A 20350-nucleotide genomic window follows, 5' to 3' on the forward strand; every position below is an offset into this window, starting at 1 on the left:
ATTTTGTTTGATTTATAGGAAATTTAAAGGAAAATTTGTTGATTCCTTTTCCCATGCCAAGGTCATTATCTTTGGCTTCAGAGAAATAGAAGATGTGCTTTTTAGTCAGTCATAATTTAAGAATTCAAAGCTTTTGCTGAGTTTTCATTAATTCTCAGTATATTTTAGGGAGAAGAGAATGAAATGGCAAGCATTATTTTCCCAGTTTTGCAGAAATTAGTTTTGTTACAATATTAATTGAATTTTTTGTTGTTTATTTGTTTTTGTTGAGTCCGACTCTTTGTGATCCCATTTGAGGTTTTCTTGGCAAAGATACTGGAATGGTTTGCCATTTCCTTCCAGTTCATTTTACAGATGAGAAAACTGGGGAAAAGATGGGAAAGTGACTTGCCCAGGGTCACATAGCTAATGTCTGAGGACATTTGAACTCACCAAGATGAGTCTCCCTGACTCCAGGCCTGGCACTTTATCCACTGTGCCTATTAATAGCATAGTTACGTATTTCATCTTTGCCCTCATGCATAATATATTAAGCAAAGCTTATTAAGTAACAGTTTTAATGAACTGTTAACAATGTGAAAAACTTTTATCATTATATTATCATAGTTAAATTTATCTTTTTGTGAATTTTTCTCTGAAGGATTTTTAAAAATAGGTGATCCCATAATTTCATCCCTTAAAAAAAGAATATTATGTAAGGTTAGAACAAAATTGATGAAAGATAATGGTAGAAGGATATTTAATACAGTAACTGTAGGAAAGCACAAATGAAAAGTTTTGCAGAAAAACTTTCATATTTAAAGGTAGGGCAATAAAAAGAAATTTATTTTCCCTTGCTGGGTTAAAAGTCAAGAGTTGTATGTATAGTTATTTTGAGGTATAAAGTATGGTCATCAATTTAATTAGGTTTGCTGAGAAAATCCCAGCCAAGTAAGTTTTAACTTGTTTAGTATTAAGGAGAGGGGGGATGGAATTGTATTGTTTTGACATATTTATATATACATACTTATATATATTGAGTTAGAATATTTTTAGCAGTGAGGCTAATATGGACACTTAAGTGCCAATTTTCATTATTTTTTCTTGTAACTTTTTGCCGTCTACTAGAAATCTGAGCTTTATTCACACAGAATGATTGAGAGTAAGTATAAGATGGGCAGGATTTATGACTCAGGAAGCATCTGTTGGCTGGATCCTTCTTTTTCCTACTCTACTGATGTAAGTTTCCATTCAACAAAAATACAAATGAGCAATAAATTAAGGGAGGAGGATGGGGAAAACCCCCACAAAACATATTATTGTAACTGGAAATCTAACAGCTTAAAATATCAGTAGAGTGGGACCTGTAGGCATCTGTGCTGGGTTTGGAGTCAGGAGAGACCTGGGTTTGAATTCTGTCTGGGACACTTACTTATAGCTGTAAGAAAATGAGAAACTCACTTAACCTCTCTGATGGTTAATTTCCTCATTTGTAAAATGGGGATAATAACATCTGTAGTGCTTACCTCCTAGGATCATTGTGAGGAACAAATGACATAATGTACTTAAAGCATTTTGCAAACTCTTTACCAGCCACTATGTTTGAAATGTTGATGTATACCTGTCTGTGGGAGCCCGGTAGAGGTGTGCCATTTCTATGACCTTCCAAACCTCCATTTTTGATCTTCTTTAGTCAATGACATTGTAGCATTTTACAATTCAGGTACTTATTTGTCAATGTATTTAGAGGAATGGACTTTGGAGGGGGGAGATCTATGCTAATCCCCAACGTAGTGTTGGGAAAGATTTTCGTAAATTTCAGAACTAACGTAGTTTCCCAGTGTTGTGGGGCTCTTAGAACTTCCATTCAATGTACTCTTCTCCACTTTCTGCATGAATGAATTACTTCTCATTTACTTCTTCATGGCTACAAATCCTGAGTGCTTCCTCCGTGCATTGGGCTAACCTACAAATTAAGGGAAAGACGCAATACCTACTATCTAGGAGTTTAAAACCTCACCTTATCACGCTTCTTGAAAAGGTGCTTGCTGATAAAGATGGACTGAAGTCACAAGGGAGTTTCACAGGATTCTTAGTTTCAGTGGGTAAAGAGAGAAAAGTCTGGAAAATACCATCATAGTTTTCCATTAAAGGAAAAGAGGAGTCTCAGAGTGACATAGTATCAGAGCTTAGAGATCATCTGTTCCAGTTCACTCATTTTATGGGTGAGGAAAAATGATTTGCCCATGGTCAAATAGCCAGGAAATGCCAAAGATGGGAGTAAACTTAAGATTTTATCTTCTACTTTAATTATACCTTTTCCCTCCTTGTACAGGAAAGATACCAACTGACTGATTTTCAAATGAACTTAACAACAGTCATTTTCCTCTGTCTTTTTCCTTCCTTTCATAAAAGGTTGCAATGGAGTGAGTCATTAGAGAAGCCAGGAGTAGGAAAGAGCTAAATAAATCTTATTGATTGACTGAAACAAGTATAGGACATCACTATTTTTCAGTCCAGGTTTTTTTTTTCTTTTCTCTTTCTACCCATTCCCTACCATGTGATCTACATTTAGTGTTTGGTTTTATTGAATCCTTACCAAGTATCAGAAACAGCATAGCACACTCAGCTGACAACCTTGTCGCCTTTTTTGATTGCATTGTCATTTATTGGGCACCTGCTGTTCACTTTATAGTTTACAAAGTACTTTCCTCACAACAATCCTTCGAAGCAGGTAATGTGAATATTATTATCATCCCTATTCTACATATGAGGAAGCTGAGGCCCTGAGAATTTTCTAATAGGATTATAGATTTGGAGCTTAGAATGGTCACCTGGTCTAACTAACCATCTTAGGTTTTTTTTTTTTTGTGAGGGCAGTTGGGTTAAGTGACTTGCCTAGAGTCACACAGCTAGTAGGTATAAAGTGATCAAGTGTCTGAGGTCTGATTTGAACTCAGGTCTTCCTGACTCCAGAGCCAATGCTCTATCCATTGCGTGACCTAGCTGCCCCACCATCTTAGTCATTTTACAGGTGGAGAAAAGAAGTGATTTACCCAAGTTCATATAGCATCCAGCGAAATAACCAATAAATAGAAGTATGTATAGAATAATTACATATATATGTATACATATACGTGTGTGTTGTGTGTGTGTGTGTGTGTATGTTTTGTGTCTTATGGTAGCCATCTTTAGGACAGGAAGGAGAGGAAAGAAAAGAAAGGGAAAAAAATAAATGTGCGCTGTAACTTTATTATATATTTAAAAGAAAAAGCAAGTTGTGCATAGTGGACTTATGGTTTCATGTGCAATCATCTTCTTTTTGTACTATGTTATGGAGATGTTTGTTTTATTCCACAAATTAAAAATAAAATAAATTAAAAAAATTTAAATGAATAAATAAGTTTGTTTAAAAAATAAGGAAAAGAAAAGAAGTGATTTACCCAAGTTCATATAGCTAGTAAGTGTTAGGACCAGGATTCGATCCCATACCTTGTCGCTCCAAGTCTAGGGCAGCTCTTTCCATTATGCCAGGGTTCCTTTATTGACAGTTGTTATAGCAGGACTGGGGAACTTGCAGCCTCGAGGCCACATGTGGCCTTCTATGTCCTCAAGTGCAGCCCTTTGACTGAGTCCAAGTTTTACAGAACAAATCTAAGGATTTGTTCTGTAAAACTTGGACTCAGTCAAAAGGCTGCACTCAAGGATGTGGAAAGGCCACATTGGCCTCAAGGCTACAGGTTCCCTACCCTTGGAACAACCAATTCCTTCTCTAATAGATCATTTAAAACAGTGACTTGACATAGATTTCTAGCCAGGCTACAGAAACAGTATTAAGGTCTAAAACAAGGGTTCTTAATCTGGGGTTTGTGAATTTGCTTTTAAAAAAATATTGCAATGCGTGTATACCAACAGCTATTCATTTTGAGTTGGGTTTCCTTTGCCTGGGTTCCTGTATGACTGATCTCAGAATTGGATTCCCTTTGGTGTGTTAGAAGGCAGGGTGAGGTCTAGGGATAGAGATGGTGACTGGCTAATATCCATAGCTATAAACATGGATTATTTTTAGCCTAGGGACCGTGAACTTTAAAAAAAATATTTTGATAACTGTATTTCAATATAATTAGTTTCCTTTGTAATCTGATATATTTTTACGCACTTAAAAACATTATTGTGACAAGAGGTCATTGGCACAAAAAGGTTAAGAATTTGTTATCTGTGACAGGACCCCCAATTATTTGAAAATCAGAATGAAACTTTGGCATTTTGTTCTCCCTAAACCTTTAAAAGAACAGTTGTGTTATCTTCTTTTGTTCTCTGGATGAATGTGGGGCAGAAAACCCACTTTCTGGCAACCAAACAGGAACCACGATGATGATTAAGCAGACCACACAGCAGAAATCAGTCACTGTGCCAGGAAAACAATGTAGTTCCTACACCTGGGCTGACTGCAGCGGTACGGAAATGAGGGCAGGTGTTATTTAGGGGCTTCCTCCCATCCCTTTCCCATTTTTCCTTTTCTCTCTACCTAGCAACGAAGTGGCAGCAGTTCCCTAGCTCATTGATATTGGCTGCGACTATTCTCTGGCTTTTTTCTGTAAATTATGAAGAAATATGACCAACTAACGGTATTCAGTCCAAAAAGAGATGGCAGATTTCAGCCAATTTACGCTAGCCCATGAGTTTCATCTTCTTCCCTGTTTTTCTTAATCCCCTTTTTTAGAATATAAAAGTGATTGTGAACATGCAAAAGAGTTAAGCAAGAGCAGAGAGTATTTATGTCTGTGTTTATGCAGCTGGTGACAATAGCTTGCCTCTCTGTCACACCTCGCTGACCTTTTAAAATGATTATTTCAGTTGCTGATGTTTAACTTGATTTTTGGCCTTTGTGACAGATTGAACTAGAACATTTTTTAAGTATTAAAAATACCACCCCTGTATTTTTTTAGTCAATTAGTATAGACTCCTGTTTTGGAAGGAGAAAATTGCCCCAGGGATTACAAGTGCTACCAAGAGGATTGTGTTCTCAGCCTTCTGCAACTGCGTGTGTTTTTTCTGTCTAGTCCTCCAAGTTGGGGTGGTAACATCGGCCATAGTTGCCAGGCTTCCCTGTGTTGGGAAGTGTCTGGTTCAGCTCTTCTAGACCCATCATGACCCACCACCGATATGTGGCTCTGAGTGACAGGGAGTCACTGGGGAGCTGGACGAGGCTGTGCGTCGACATGGATGTGCTCTCAGTAGACAGTGCATTTGTCTCCCTGGCAGAGGATGAAGGACCCCTTGACTTGCTTCTGGAAACTGCTTCATCTTCAGGGGTGGGTGCACGTGAAATGCTTTTTAAGAAAATATCTTGTTCATTTAATAGAGCTTCTTGAATATAAAATGCTAGAACAGCTAGTAAGAGCTTGAAGTTATTACCAGTTGTACCATTCCCTCCACCTTAAAACATAACAGCAATCTTATTGAACGGCAGATTAATTTGAAACGCAGTTGGCCAAATGTTCCCCTGATCCTGCACTTCATTGTTTGGGTGGTAAAAGGTTTAGAAATTAATCCTGAGCTTGCATGTTAAGGCTAGACATCTGGGACCTACATTTGAGCTACTGAAGGGAATGCATTCTATAAACTGACCTATGGACTCAATGAATAGTCTATGTAGCCCTAGGTTGGTTGTTCAGGTGTTAATAGTGAAGGGGGAAGAGAAGGGGAAGGAAGGCATTCATCCTTATAGCTTCCATGCTACAGATTCTGACCTCCTGCATGAAGGTAGTTTGAACCACTGGTATATATATGTTTCAGTATCTAGAAGAGTTATTTATACAGGAACAGTAATAACCTCTCTGGGGGGAAAAGATACTAGTAATAAGCTCTTTGTAGATTAAGCATCTGTGTTGTTATGGCAACTAAAGGCCAGAGCCTTCTGCTGAATGTTCCAAAAAATGTGTGGCTTTGCTAGCCTGGCCAGTTATTTATTTATTTTTTCTGTTAGATTCTTTGTGAGGTTGCATTTGCAAAGCTCAATTGAAATTGGAAATAGACTACAGGAAGCAGGACTCAGAGTGCTGCATTACTAATCTGCCGTCACTTTACTGGGGATAGTGCCCTTTAAATGTGTTCTTTCCATCGGGGAATTCCTCTTTCTACTTGGGCCCACCCAACATTGCTGTTGGTTAGCAAATACCTCTGGAAACTCGTGCGCTGCTTACTGTGACCTCGAATCTCTACAGTTAGTTTAAAAAAATAGCTCTAGTGTGTTGCATTGGCAGCAAAGAGACATGGCACCCTTCTGGATTTCAAAGCAGAAAGGAGACATTTGAGTTTTCACAGTCAGGGGTTTTTGAAGGTTGTCTCAAAAATCTGACAGCTATGCAGTCAGTAGCCCAATGGTCTGGAGCTATGTTGTTTGCATCCAGCACTGTGGACCTCAGGATCTGCAGAATTGTACCATAGCAAAGTAAAGAAATTGTAGGGTGCTCAAGGTTTATACAGCTGTTACAACTGACCTTTCTTGCCCTATTTTGTGTTACTACACTCTTCGATGTATTAGAGTTTCTGCTCCAATTTCCTCTTGCTGCATTGATCTAACTCCACGAATATTTGCTTAGTGAGTTCTGGGTATCCAGTGGGTATGAAATTAGCACCTTTATGCATACATAACATGTATGGGTAACACGAGCCAATAATTCTTGCCACGGTGGGTAAGGCTTTTAACCTTTGTGTCTTGGGTAACTCACTAAGATTTTAAATGGTAGAACCATTGACAGTCTGTACCGGCGAAAGGAATTTCCCCCCAGGGAGCTCCTACATCCATATCTCTAATCCTCCCCTCCCAATGGAAATTTTTTGGCTTTCACATCTCTAATGTAAGTCAAAATTTTATTAAATATAAATATTGCTTTAACTTACCTCACTCGTGAAAGTGAGGAAAGAGCTGGTCTTCTGTTCGTTTTCTGCTTGTGTTATCTTTTTGCATTTTGCCCCTCAATTCTATCTATTCTTCCTCATTAACTCCAGACCCAGGGCATTAATTATTTCTGATAATTCTGTACTGATTGAACTCATGAAGAGAATAAGCTTTCCTTTATAGAATAAATTTCTCTAAAATGTGGCCGAGGGCCTTCTTGACTATTATTGTTTGGTTACTCTCATAAGAAAGAAAGAAGAGAAATCTAAAGGACCTATTCTAATGAGATTTTAAGAGAAGATGGTTTAAAATGATCTGTCCCAGAACTACTCATCCTTTCAGGGGCCTCTGGACAGGAATGAGATATTGGTGGGATCAGAGAAACGTTGGGAAGATAGGAATATAGAAGCCAACTGGGGAGAGCTGAGAACCGTGTTGTTGTAATTCCAACAACTTTCCCCATGACTGAGAACTGGCCAACAGGAGTAGAAAAAGAGAAACGACACCTTGGTGTAACTGGCATAAAAGTGGGTTTTGATAAGCTTCTTCTTAGACATTTAGATGCTATCTATTCTAATCACATTCTGTTAATGACTAGTAGATTGTACCCCATTTCTCACTTCATTGGCCACGCTGTTTTTGTTTGACTGATGAATGTCCTCGTTAGGGGCTGGAGGATTTGGAAACAGAAAGTAAAAATAAATTTTCATTCTGTTATTTCCAACAAATACCATTTTGATATCTTAACTGTTGGATTTTAACTCATTTTTGATGGGAATAAAACAATTAAGAACATCTGTTAGTTTATTACATGAAAAAATAATAGCTCTTTGCATTTCATGAAGTGCTTTTCTCATTTGACTCATACAACTGCTATTGAGGTGAATGATTCAGGTATTATCTTAATTTTGCACATGAAGAAATTGAGGCTCAGAGCATTCAAGTAAGTTGCTTCATTGTCATATAGCTAGTGAATCTCAAAGGCATTTGAACCCAGGTTTTTTCTCTATCCCCAAGCTAGTCGCAGTGTTGAAAGTCACGGTGTCAGACACATAATCTGTGGAAATTCAATGGAATTTAACTGAGGTATATCCAGTTCTTCATTTTATACATGAGGACACAAGCCCAGGTAACTGAAGTAAATTATTCAAGGTCACAAAGATAGAAAATAGCTGAGCAAGGATTTAAACTCCACATAGTCTGGCTCCAAATCCATTTCTTGTTCTGCTATACTGTGATGCTTCAGCCACTTAACTATGCCATAGAAATCATGGAGATACATTTTAAGTTTGGTTTAATTGCTGTGTGTTAATCCCTATATGCCCAATCCCACATCTATATTTATATATCTCCTTCAGTGTGTAGGGGAGGTTAGGGAGAAATGAAGGGGTAGAGATAGTGACTGGCTACTCTTCATAGCTATAAAAATGAGCTCTTACCCTGGGGTCTGTTACCTTAAAAAGAAAAAACATTTTGATAACTAAAGTAAGATACAATTGGTTTTCCTCGTGATCCTATGTATTTTATGTGAAAAAACAGATTATTGTGAGAAGGGTCCATAGGTGTCACCAGGCTGCCAAAGGGGGTCCTTGGCAAAGGAAAAGTTAAGATTGCCTGCTATAAAATAAGTGTTTTGGAATGCTGCTTTGTGCAAAAGGAAAGTATTCAAAGTACAATGTTCTTTTTCCTTCTAATGCTGGTCCTCTGACTTTGTGCCTGCATAGATCCCCCTTGTCCCTTTACCTGCTACTGCCCCTGCATATAAATCATGCTCTCTTTCCTAGCTCCTAGGTCTGGTATCCTACTAACTTTGCTGTCTCTCATTGAGCCAGCATGCCATAGTAGAAAGAGTGATTGAATTGGGTGTTAGAGGGTTTATGTTCAGTCAGTTCTGTGCATTGTTACCTTGGTAATCTTGGGCAAGGCAGTTAAACTCTCTGGGCTTCAGATTTCCTCATCTACAGAATGAGAGGGCTGGGCTTCTTGCTTTTTAAGGTCTTCTAGCTCTAAAGTTCAGTTCCTATGACTGCTGCCGCTTGCTTTGTTGATTTCTAGAATCTGATTTAGTCTTAACCTGCCCTGTCTCCACTAGACTTTTACACTTTGGGCTAAGAACTAACTTTAATATTAGACATAGCCTAAGTAACAAACTGGCTGGCTTTCTACCCCAAACACCTGGCTTTGGTATTGAGAAGATAAAGCAATCAAACAGATATAAATAGATCCCTTTATAAGTCAGTACTCTCTCTCTCTCTCTCTGTCTCTCTCTTTCTGTCTCTCTCTTTTTCTGTCTTTCTCTCTGTTTGCCTGTCTCTTTCTCTGTCTCTCTGTATCTCTCTTTCCCTATCTCTCCGTCTCTCCCTCTCCTCCTCTCCCTCCCTCTCCCTCCCTCTCCCTCCCTCTCCCTCCCTCTCCCTCCCTCTCCCTCCCTCTCCCTCCCTCTCCCTCCCTCTCCCTCCCTCTCCCTCCCTCTCCCTCCCTCTCCCTCTGTTCTTTCTTCTTTCTCATGGTTTTTCCCCTTTGGTTCTAATTCTTTTTTACAAGATGACTAATGTGGCAATATGTTTAAATATGATTGTATGTACATGTATAGCCTTTTTGGGGTGGGTGTGCAGAGGGAGGAGGAGAAAATTTAGAACTGAAAATCTTATAGAAGTGAATGTTGAAAACTAAAAACAAATAAATAAATTTAATTTAAAAAATTGGGAGAGTGTCATATGGAATGCTCCATGCTTGCCTGGAAGCCTGGGTCGCACTAAAAATCCTGCATTTTTTTTTTGGAGAGTTTAAATAGCACGATCGCTCTAAGAAAAATGTAGTATGTGGAGAGTTTCTCCTAATAACTGAAGAACTACCTTTAATATTAGACAGAGTCTAAGTGACAAACTGGCTTCCTTTGTACCCTAAACACCTGACCCTGATGTTGAGAAGATAAATCAAACAGATTCAAACAGATCCCTTTATAAGGCAGCACTTCTCTCTCTCTCTCTCTCTCTCTCTCTCTCTCTCTCTCTCTCTCTCTCTCTCTCTCTCTCTCTCTCTCTCTCTCTCTCTCTCTTTCTCTCTCCCCTTCCCTTCCTTCTTTACTTCCTTCCTCTCTCCCCTCCTTCCTTCCCTCTCTTCCTTACTGCCTTTTCTTTTTTTCTTTTCTATTTTTCTTTTTTTCCTTGCCTTAACTTTTTCCCTCTCTGCCTCCTTTCTTCGCCTCCCCACCTCTCCCCACCCCTATTCTTCTCTCTCTCGTTTGCCTGCCTGTCGGCCTGTAAATGTTTAGGACTGTGCCTGTTTTAACATTCAAATTCAAGTAATTTATTTTGAGGACCCATGTGCCTGGTAGATATGGTTGGGTTTACATTTTGATTGTTTCTTCACCTACTTCACTTTTGTTTGCATTATAGTTTGATGTGATTTGTCAGTTGGGTTATTTAAATGTGCAGTGCTGCAACAGAGAATGTCAAGCAGAAGAGGAAATGTTAAAAACAGTAAGAACAATGGTTTAGACAAGTTAAATCTGAATGACTCACCAGCAGAAAGCACTAAGCTTGTCATAAGTTGTATAAATATCTACTAGTCCTGGGTTGTTTTAAAACTTAAATTGTTGATAGTTTTGTTTCTTAGGAAGGGGAAAATAAACACCCCTCTTCTTTAATCAAGATAGGGAAAATTTGAGAAAGTTCCTCAGAAGTCATATCCTAATATTTATGTCAGTTTGTTCACATTCCCAGCTAGATCTGGGCTCCTACAATAGCTCTGTTGTGCAGCAATCATTTTTTTTTTACATGGAAATGAGTGATTATTAAAAAGCTCTACTATCAAAGGATTCTCTTATTTCTCATTCTATGGTTGTACCATCATATTCTTCATCATTAGGGACTAAATCCATGAATGTATGTGGCAACTAGGTGGCACAGATCTTGGAGTCGGGAAGACTTGAGTTTGAATCCAGCTTCTGACACTTACTAGCTGTGAGACCTTGGGCAAGTCATTTAACCTCTCTGTGTTTCAATTTCCTCATCTAAAAATGGGGATATAATAGCACCCACCTCTCACAGTTGTGAGGATTAAATGAGTTAACATATTAAAATACTTTGTAAAGTGCTATGCGTATAAATGCTAGCTGTTATTAGGAAATTCCTTCTACTAATGATGGTGATACCTCTGAGATGGAGAGTCTTGGAAAGCTGCCTAGAAGACTGAGAGGTTAGGTGACTTGCTGGAGGTGACACAGCCTGTGTAAGTCAGAGGCAGAGCTGGAACCTAGCTATTCCTGACTTTTAGACCAGCTCTCTATTCCCTACACCAGGCTGCCTCTGCATCAGTGACTGTTTTTTTTTTTAATGTTCTATAATCTTGAAGGTTTCTGGACTGTAGTTACATGTGCCCAAAGCAAAGTCTCTTCCTTTAAAGATGGACAATCAGTAGTAAACCCAGCTATAATAATTCAGGTAGGAATTACCTGAGGCTGGATCTAGGAGAGGTATGTGATGTCACATGGCCTCTGGAGCAAGGAGAAGCTGAGCCAGACACCACATCATGCGACCTGTGAAAACTGCTCCTCTTCACTCCCTCTCACAGCATGGGGGAATGAAACCTAGAACCAAACACCACAGGTACCACAGCTGCAACCACCTCCCAGTTATTACCTGGCTCTTACCAGCACGCAGTCCACTTATTCTCACCACAAAGCACTTCCCTCACTTTCAGAAATTCTCACCACCAAGCATATGTCCGTTTCATTAAAGAGATACACCACCAGTCCTCTCATCAACTACTCTCCCTTAAATGTGAGCAGTAGTCAGAACCACTGCACTTAGTTAGCAGTGCAACCACACAAATATTTGCTTCAGCTGTTTCCCACAGTTCCTGGAACTTCGGGAGCATCCTTGGAGAGTCACCCATATGCATCCCAAGGGCCAGCTTCAGTCTTATCTACTCCCATGCCCAATGGTGCACTGTTCTCCCTACCACGCTGACAGCCATGTGTAAAAGAGCTTGATAGCTCATTGGAGCATGTCTTATAAGAGGGAATGATAACTGATTTCTTCACCAGGATGAGTGACAAGGGGAGATTATAGAATTTCCTCTTGAAGTTAAAAATAGGATAGAAACTTCTCTGCCTCAGATGATTTGCACACACTTTAGTCCTGCATCTGGACAAGGGGATGACATATCCTCTTTTAAAAAAAAAGTTTATTGATATATTTTTGTTTTTATGTCATACTCATTTCTGAATACGTACATCTTCCCACCCTACCTGGTAATTCTTCTCTTTCAACAATTTTTTTTAAAAAATCAATAAAACCAGCCTACATATTAGCCTACATCTGGGCACAGATGCAATATTCCACACCTATAATCCCCTACCTCTCCAAAGAAATGAAGAAGATGCATTTTCTAAGCATCATTGTAACTATAAAGGATTCAGTTTCATTTATTTTTTTCTCATCGTCATGCTTATTGTTTTCCTGGTCATTATATCATTCTAAAGCAATTCATATGCCTTCCTCAATTTCTCTGAATTCCTCACTCATTATTTCTTGTAGCTCAATAATATCCCATTTTCATACATGCATGCATCACAGTTGCTTTAGTCATCTCCAAATCAATGGACGTGTGTACTTTGTTTACAATTCTTTGCTACCACAAAAATTATGCTATGAATATTTCGGTCTATAAGGAGCCAGGTCTCTAATTTCCTTGGGTATACACCTAGCAAGGAGATCTGTGGGTCAAAGGATAAATGTATTTTCATCTCATCATTACCAGAATTCCAAACTGTTTTCCAGAGCAGTTGGAGCAATTCACATCTCTACCAATAGTGTGTGTTATGTCTGTCTTTGTACATTCTTCTTTATTACTCTTGTTCTGTTTATCAGGTTGCTTTTTATTGGGGCACGTGTTCATCCTCTCTTTTCTTAGCATTGAATTTAGAAGATTTTCCATGTGGTATATTGCTGACTTTTTAAAAAAAAAAAATCTGTGTTGTCAGATGAGGAAACCAAAGCAAACAGAGTTAAGTGTCTTGCCCAGGGTCACATAGCTAGTAAGTGTCTGAGGCCGCATTTGAACTCATGAAGATGAGCTTTCCCGACTCCAGGCCTGGTAGTCTACTGTGCCACCTGGCTGCCCCTATACTGGCTAATAGATATCTGTAAAACGAACTGGAGAAGGAAATGGCAAATCACTCCAGTATTTTTGCCAAGAAACCCAAATGGAGTCACAGAGAGTTGGATGTGACTGAACAACATTATCCAGTATTGTTGTCAGTTGGCACACATTTCCCAGTGTATTTGACAATGAGCTTGATGTTATACAGAAATACAGCAAAAAGATGGCCATTTTCCACTGACAGCTTTCAATTCAGTAGGCATCTCTGAAGCCCCTACTATGTGGAAGCATTCTTCTAGGGGCAGGGCTTCAGATATAGCTTTCCAGGACAAGCTTACAGGACTAATTACATAGGGAGGCATGCTTTGGGAGAATGTACTGCTTTGGGAGAATGTACTGGATGGGATGAGATCTAGAAGCCCAGAGAAGTTTGGGACTAGAGAAAGGAGAGAGCATTGGAGGGGGTTGTCCTCTCTTGCCCAGGGCAGCAGCATTATGAGAAGGTAATGGAGAAGCAATTGAGAGGGATTTGCAACAGAGGAGCAAACTGATAATGTCCAATGTGTAGCTGTAGCAGGACTGGAGGTAGCAGCAACAGGACTCGGAGGAAAGCTACATGCATTAGCGAATGTTCCTTGGCAATGAAATGCAGGCTTTCTGCTTTCTCCACCTGGCTCTCTCTCCTCATCCCTTCAGATGGAGCCTTCAATCCAATTTTCTGTTTCTAAGTTGAGTTACTTCCCTAAAGTGGCTAATTTTCTGTTGCATATGTGATTCTCTTAGCTAAAGAGTTTTTACTCACTATTGTGAAAATGTATCTTTAACTATGAGTGGAGTGTGCAGAATAAGAGAGGGCAACTATATAAATGGATTTCATAATTTATAAAATACATAAGGAAAGACTCCTGGCTTTTTGGCCAAAGTAACCACCTGAGGACATCAGGATCTAATTTTTATTATGATTTTGTGATGTTGAAACTCCCTAAGAAAAGAGATAGGATTCCATATGGTTCTGGGCCATTTATTTCCCCAGTGAATAAAGTAACATCAACTTCCACTATCACTGTAATCCTAGGTGGAGCTTACTAGAAAAGTGTTTGCTTGAAATTACAGTTATGTCTCTTCTTCTGTCTTTGACTTAAGATTAAATCAAATTCAAGGCATTACTCATCCAATATTGTGATATCATTGGTCTTCTTCAAAAATGAAGGACGAGCAACAAGAAAAGCAGGAGGAGGTGCTGGTTGGAGTAGGATAGAAGAAGGACTGGAGGAGAAAATCCCACCTCTAAGTTGGCCCAGTAGGCAGAGAGACAGATCTTTAAGTATGTCAAATACACTCTTTTCTCCAGAAGGGAAGAGTGAGGAGCCATTCACCCTCATGCTCTACAGTGACACCTAGTGGTTATGCAAAGAAAAAAAGTAAAATAATACTGCCCCCAATGACTTAAATATGACCTAAGCAAAGTAGGTACAGAATCATTGAAAGTGATGTTAAGAGTGAGATTTTGCAAATGATTGAGGGGGAGAGGCGAATCAGGAAGGAGGTGGCAACTGAGACATGCTTTTGAAGGAAGCTAGGGATTCTGTGAGGCAGGGATAAGGGCGCAGTGCCTCCCACACATGGAACACATAATTTGCGTATACAGTGAACAGCTGGTAGGTGACTTTGACTGTATCTGAGAATGAATGAAGGAAGTAATATGAATTAAGACTGAAAAGCTTGGTGGGAGTCACATCATGAAGAGCTGTAAATACCAAGCTGAAGATTTTGTATTTTATCATGGAGGCAATAAAGGACCATTAAAGATTTTGAGTAGGAGTGAACAAGTCAGAGTTGCTTCAGGAATATTGATTTGCTATATTTGTGGAGGTTGGATTGGAGAGAAGAGAGACTAGATACAGGGGGACAAATGGAAATGGTCCAGGTAAGAGGTTATAAAAGGGTAAAGGCTATGTGGGTGTAAAGAAGGGAATAGATAATAAGTAGACTTAACAAAATGTGTCAGTTGATTTAATATGGGAGCTGAGAGAGAAAGAAAAGTTTAAGATGACTCTCCTGCAACACTGGTTAATGGGGAGGGTACAGGTACCATTCATTGAAATGGAGAGGTTTGGAGGAGGAGATAAATGTAGAAAGAATTATGGGTTCTGTATCAGACATGTTGAGTTTGACATACAAGTTATTAAGTGGAGATGCCTATTAGGTAATTAGAAATACAGCATTGCAGTTCAGGAGAGAATAGGGCTGGAATATACATTTTGGCATTAAGTCTATAACAATTATAATCAAACCCACATATGATGAGATCACCAGAGGAGAAAATGTAGGGAAGAGAAGAATGCCCAGGACAAATCTATTGGAGACACCCACACCATTGTTAGAAACAACAAAAATTAATTTATAATGTAATTTATAAAATATCAAAGTATAACTATGTGGAATACTTCAGGATTTCTAATAACTGAAAAATATATATATGTACACAAAAAATAGAACATACTTAAATACAAATAATACCAATGAATTATAGATATATTAATTTAAAAGCTGTTAACTTAAAAATTGTTATAGCATTTTATGAAATTTATGTTGAGGTCCTCAACAGAATATAAATCCATTGTCTGTTATCCAAAATCACAACCAGGGTACAAAGCAATCCAATTAAAAGGATAGTGGGGAAGGAGGTTTACGATCATATTCATTGATAACACTGCTTATAATTTGTAGCTATCCATTTAAAGGGGAAAATATCAATTTAATTTGAAATATAATGAACATCATTAATGAAAAGATGAGTATCTTTTCTAGCTACATAATCACTAAGTCTTGTCTTTCTTAGCTTTAGAAATCATAGCCATTTGGATTTAAACTGGCTTATGTATAATATGTCTATATTATAAGGAAAATATTCTACCTGATTTACTTGCCTGGAAGTTGAGCCTGCATAGAAATGTTGAGCTGGGTCTGTGGAAGTCGAGAAGGCAGAAGTGATATGGACAGCCTACTCAATAAGACCATAAGTATCTACTGGGCCTTAAATCTTCCCTGAAGGGGTGTAACAGCAGCTAAAGGACTTAATGAAAAGACTGAACACTTCTTATGATCACCTTTTTACTTTGCTTGCTTCGATTTAATGTAGGGACAACCTACAACTTAAGAGCTTTAAATGCTTTATTATTCCATCAATGAAGCTTAATGATCACTATCTTACTGGAAAGGGACACTCTATTGCTATCCTATCTGTTTCAGTAAAGCATGGAGAAAGATAAATAGCTTGTCCATAATCAGTGCTAATTTTTGTGAGAAGCAGTAGCAGGAAAAGAACTGGATTTATAGTTCAAAGTACTTGCATTCGAATTCTAGACCCACTACTCTGACCTTGGACAAGCCATGTCTAGGCATGAATTTCTTTAACTTTAAAATTAAAAAAAGTTGAATTAGATTCTCTTCCAGCTCTAGAGCCTGTGAACTTAGCAGAACGTAGGACAAAGTCATCAGCTCACTCTGGTTCTTGGTCTGTTTTTTTCCTAATCACAATTTTGTGCCATTAAAGGCGTCAATCAGTAGAACAAAAGAAGTTCACCATTTAAGTACATTAAGACATTTAAGTACATCTAGATCCTGATTATGTGAACAAGGAATTCCCCTGAAGTGGTCGCATTATTTGAATTAGTGCTTTGTATTTCCACTGAACTGGAACCAATGACCATATTTTACATAATTATAACTTAGAATGGTATGAATTAGAATACATAAGACCACTTCATTAGTCACACTAATCAGAACCTTGCTGTAGAAAATGGATGTCTATCTGTTGATTGGGAGGGAGGTTTAATAAGATGATCTCCTATGCTCCTTTCCAATTCAAGATCCTAGGATTTTAGTGTTGAAACCAACCAAATTAAAATGGCATAGGGATAGGAGGGAAAGGCAGGAAGATTTGTAGATTATAATAACAGAGATTATAATTTATAGCTCATCCATTCACTCAGAAGGAAGAAACCTCAGTATATTCCTAAATCCAGTCATACATAGATTTCCCACACATTAGATAAATGAGTAAGGTTTTGTGGATCTCTGTTTTGGGAGACTACGTTCTAAAGCCATAAAAACTTGAAAGCATAACAACTCCCTAAAAGTCTGTCTTTTTTTATAGAGAAAGCAAACACCTGATGTTTCTGTTTGCTCTGGGTTTTTGAGTTTTGTGTCATTCTTTTTGATTTTCTTATTAAGGTATCTGATAAATCTCACAGCTTGATGCACCCTCCCCCCACTCTCATAGCCCTAATTTTTCTCCAATTTTACCTTACATCCTTTATCACAGCGCAGTACTCCTCTCTCCTCCCCATAACCCTAAATTCCACCACCACTCCTTTTATCCTATATCTGGACATATGGCAGTCTCATTCTGTGGCTCTTTTCAGTCACAACTGGTCCCCCCATGACAGAACTTTGCCATTAGAAACTGCACCAAGGCAGCACCATTTTTGAATTTTAAAAGCATCATGCCCACAGCAAGAAAAGGTGGACTCTGAAAACAAGGCTGTAGCTGGCAGAAACATTGACATGTTCTATGAGTGTTTCTTTTTGTTCTCCTGCTGAGCTCTGCCTCTGGTCATTTCTGCAGCTACCATTACTTCCTCAGTGGTCCTATTATTCTTTGCTTCTATTGCAGCTACCGTGCAGTCCTCTTCCTTTCTTCTGTCTCCATTTAACACTGGAGAAAAGAGGCAACTTCCCAAGATCAATATTCAATGTGCACAAAGTCACTGCTTTTTAAGTCAAAGGCATATATGTTGTATCTTTTCTGTTTGTTTGTCTTGTCTTTGCTTTTACACAGAGAAAGTATTTTCCTTTATTTTGGTAGTCACGTCAACCTATCACATCTACTGTTCTGTCTGGCACTCATAATGGTATGCTTATAAGAGGAGGGGTATGATTTAGAGATAGAAGGAACCTAAGCAATCATTGAAATGTCAAATCCCATTTTACAGATTAGCAAACTAAAGCCCTTTGACACAGGCTGGTTGGGAAGAATAAGGAATTTGTAAGCAATTGCCCCCCCCAAAAAAGTGAAGAAACAAGTAACCACAGTACGATGTGGCAGTATGATATGGACTTGGATAATGACTCTGATACTTATTAGCTACATGACACTGGGAGATCAGTTAAGCCTCCTTCCACCTGTAAAATGGGGAAATAAAATTTATACTATAAATACTGTGATACTATGCTATGCTGTACCTGCGCTATAAAATATTTATGCAATATTTGTACAGGGGCATTGTGAGAAAAGTGCCTTGTAAAATTTAATGTGAGGTAGTATAAAGGTATAAAAGGAAATATAGGTTAAATTAAACTTATTTAAATGAGGGGGTAGAGGGGAAGGAGATGTCACATTTTGCAGGAAGATGAGTCAGGAAGACTCCAAGTCCAGCACACTATCTACTGTACCACCTAGCTGCTGGTAAAATACTGTGGTACTGGAGCACCATAAAGCACCGAGGATACAAAAACAAAATGGTCCTGTCCATGAGGATCTATTTATACATTGGTATTTCCTGTTGGATGAACTACGTGGTAGGACAGAATTAGAAGCTGATATCTTGTTTTGATTGATTTGTTATGTATTAAATTCATCCTGCTGTTTTGGCCATGCTCTTTTAAATGTTTATAGTAGTTTAAAAGTATTCTATCTGAAAATTACATTAAGCTAATGAGGCTTCATTAGCTAAGATTAAAGTTCTTAAAATCTAATCTCTTCGATATTATTCTGATTACAGAGTTTCCAGTAAGACAGCATATACAAACATTAATGCTATTATCATTTAACTACAGGACTGATTTGTGTTTTTTTCTCCTCAGACTTCATTTGACCAATAAACAGATTTATTTTGTTTTTAAGTGCCTACTATACAATAGATTGTGATGGGCACTGCTACAAAAGTGAAACAATCCTTTCTCTAAAGTATCTTATATTCCCAGGCAGTCAGTCAACAAGTATTTATTAAATACCTACTGTGTGCTCAGTCCTGGGGATACAAAGAAAACCTTAAGGCAGGACAGAGACAGACAGACTCCATTCTGCTTCTGAAAGTCTCTAATTGTTGTGGAGTTTTTTTGCTATCAGCCTAGATTTTTTGATTTCCAGCTTCCACCCATCACTTCTGGTTCTGTCCCTTGGAGCGCAATAGAACAAATCTTTGCCAGACAACCCTTTAAATACTTGAACACAGATATCATGCTCCATCTCCCCTCATCCTCCCATCTTCTTTTCTCTAGGGTAAACATATTTAGTTCCTTTAATCAGTCATAATATGACAAGGACTCAAGATCCTTCACCATTCTGGTTGCCTTCCTCTGGACACCCACTCCATCTTAGCAATGTCCATTTGAAACTGTGACACCCAGAAGGGGTTGGGGTTGGGAAGGAAAAGGGAATAAGCATTTATATAGAGCCTGACATATGCCAGCGCTGTGTTAAGTGCTTTGAACTAAACACAGTACTCCGGATGAAGTCTGGTAATGATAGATCTTAGTGTGACTACACCTCCTTATTCCTAGATATCATTCCGCTCTTAATGAAGTACAAGATATATTAATTACCTTTATTGATTACCACATCACATTGCTATCTCATATTAAGCTTGTAGACCACTAATACCTCCTTTTTAACATATATAACCATGAGTCCCCTATCTTGTAGATGTGAAGCTTATTTTTCATACCTAAATGTAAGATTTTAAATTAGATTCAGCACAATTCTTGAGACTGTAAAGATCTTTTTAAACCCTGAATCTGTCATCCAGTGTATCTGCTATCCTTCCTAGCTTTGTGCTTTATCCAAGTCACTGATTGAAAATGTTAAATAGCACAGCCAAACACAGATGCCTGGGTTCCTCCACTATATACTTCATATCACATCGACAATGAACCATTACTACCTACTCTTTGATACCAACCTTCCAACTAGTTCTGATTTCATCTATTTTTATTGTCATTCAATCCATATCTCTTCATTTTCACCACAGTAATCATATTTTATCAAAAACTTTGTTAGAATCTCAGTAAAGTCTATCATTTCTATTTCCCTCATTGTCTAGTTTAGTAATCCTGACCAGAAAAAAAAGGAAATGACATTAGTTGGATACAGGCTATTCTGGATGGAGCCATGGTGGCTGGCTCTTTGCAATCACTCCTTGCCTTTCCAGATGTTCACCCTCACTTTTTAAGGATTTGTTCTAGAATTTTCCTAGAAATGAAGTCAAGCTTATAAGTCAATGCCTATAGTTTGTAATCTCAGTTCACTTCCCACTTTTGAAAATCAGCCCAACATTTCCGTTCTCCTTCTCACTG

At 38.4% G+C, this 20350-nt stretch overlaps 1 protein-coding gene across 4 annotated transcripts in view; it reads left to right on the forward strand.

The window, feature by feature from the left end:
- The window catches only part of RPS6KA2 (ribosomal protein S6 kinase A2), a 547475-nt gene that overhangs the window by 104340 nt on the left and 422785 nt on the right, over positions 1-20350 (forward strand). Inside the window, exon 1 of one of the 4 annotated variants that reach the window (XM_078155046.1) lies at positions 5018-5294. The exons of the other annotated variants lie outside the window; for them this stretch is intronic. Coding sequence (XP_078011172.1) covers positions 5130-5294 — 165 coding nt within the window. The 5' untranslated portion in view covers positions 5018-5129. Of the gene's footprint in view, positions 1-5017; positions 5295-20350 lie in introns of those variants that run through there. 4 annotated transcript variants of the gene reach the window in all.

This window comes from Phascolarctos cinereus, unplaced genomic scaffold (assembly GCF_003287225.1).
Source record: "Phascolarctos cinereus isolate Bilbo 61053 unplaced genomic scaffold, phaCin_HiC Scaffold_5;HRSCAF=322, whole genome shotgun sequence".
Lineage (NCBI taxonomy): Eukaryota > Metazoa > Chordata > Mammalia > Diprotodontia > Phascolarctidae > Phascolarctos > Phascolarctos cinereus.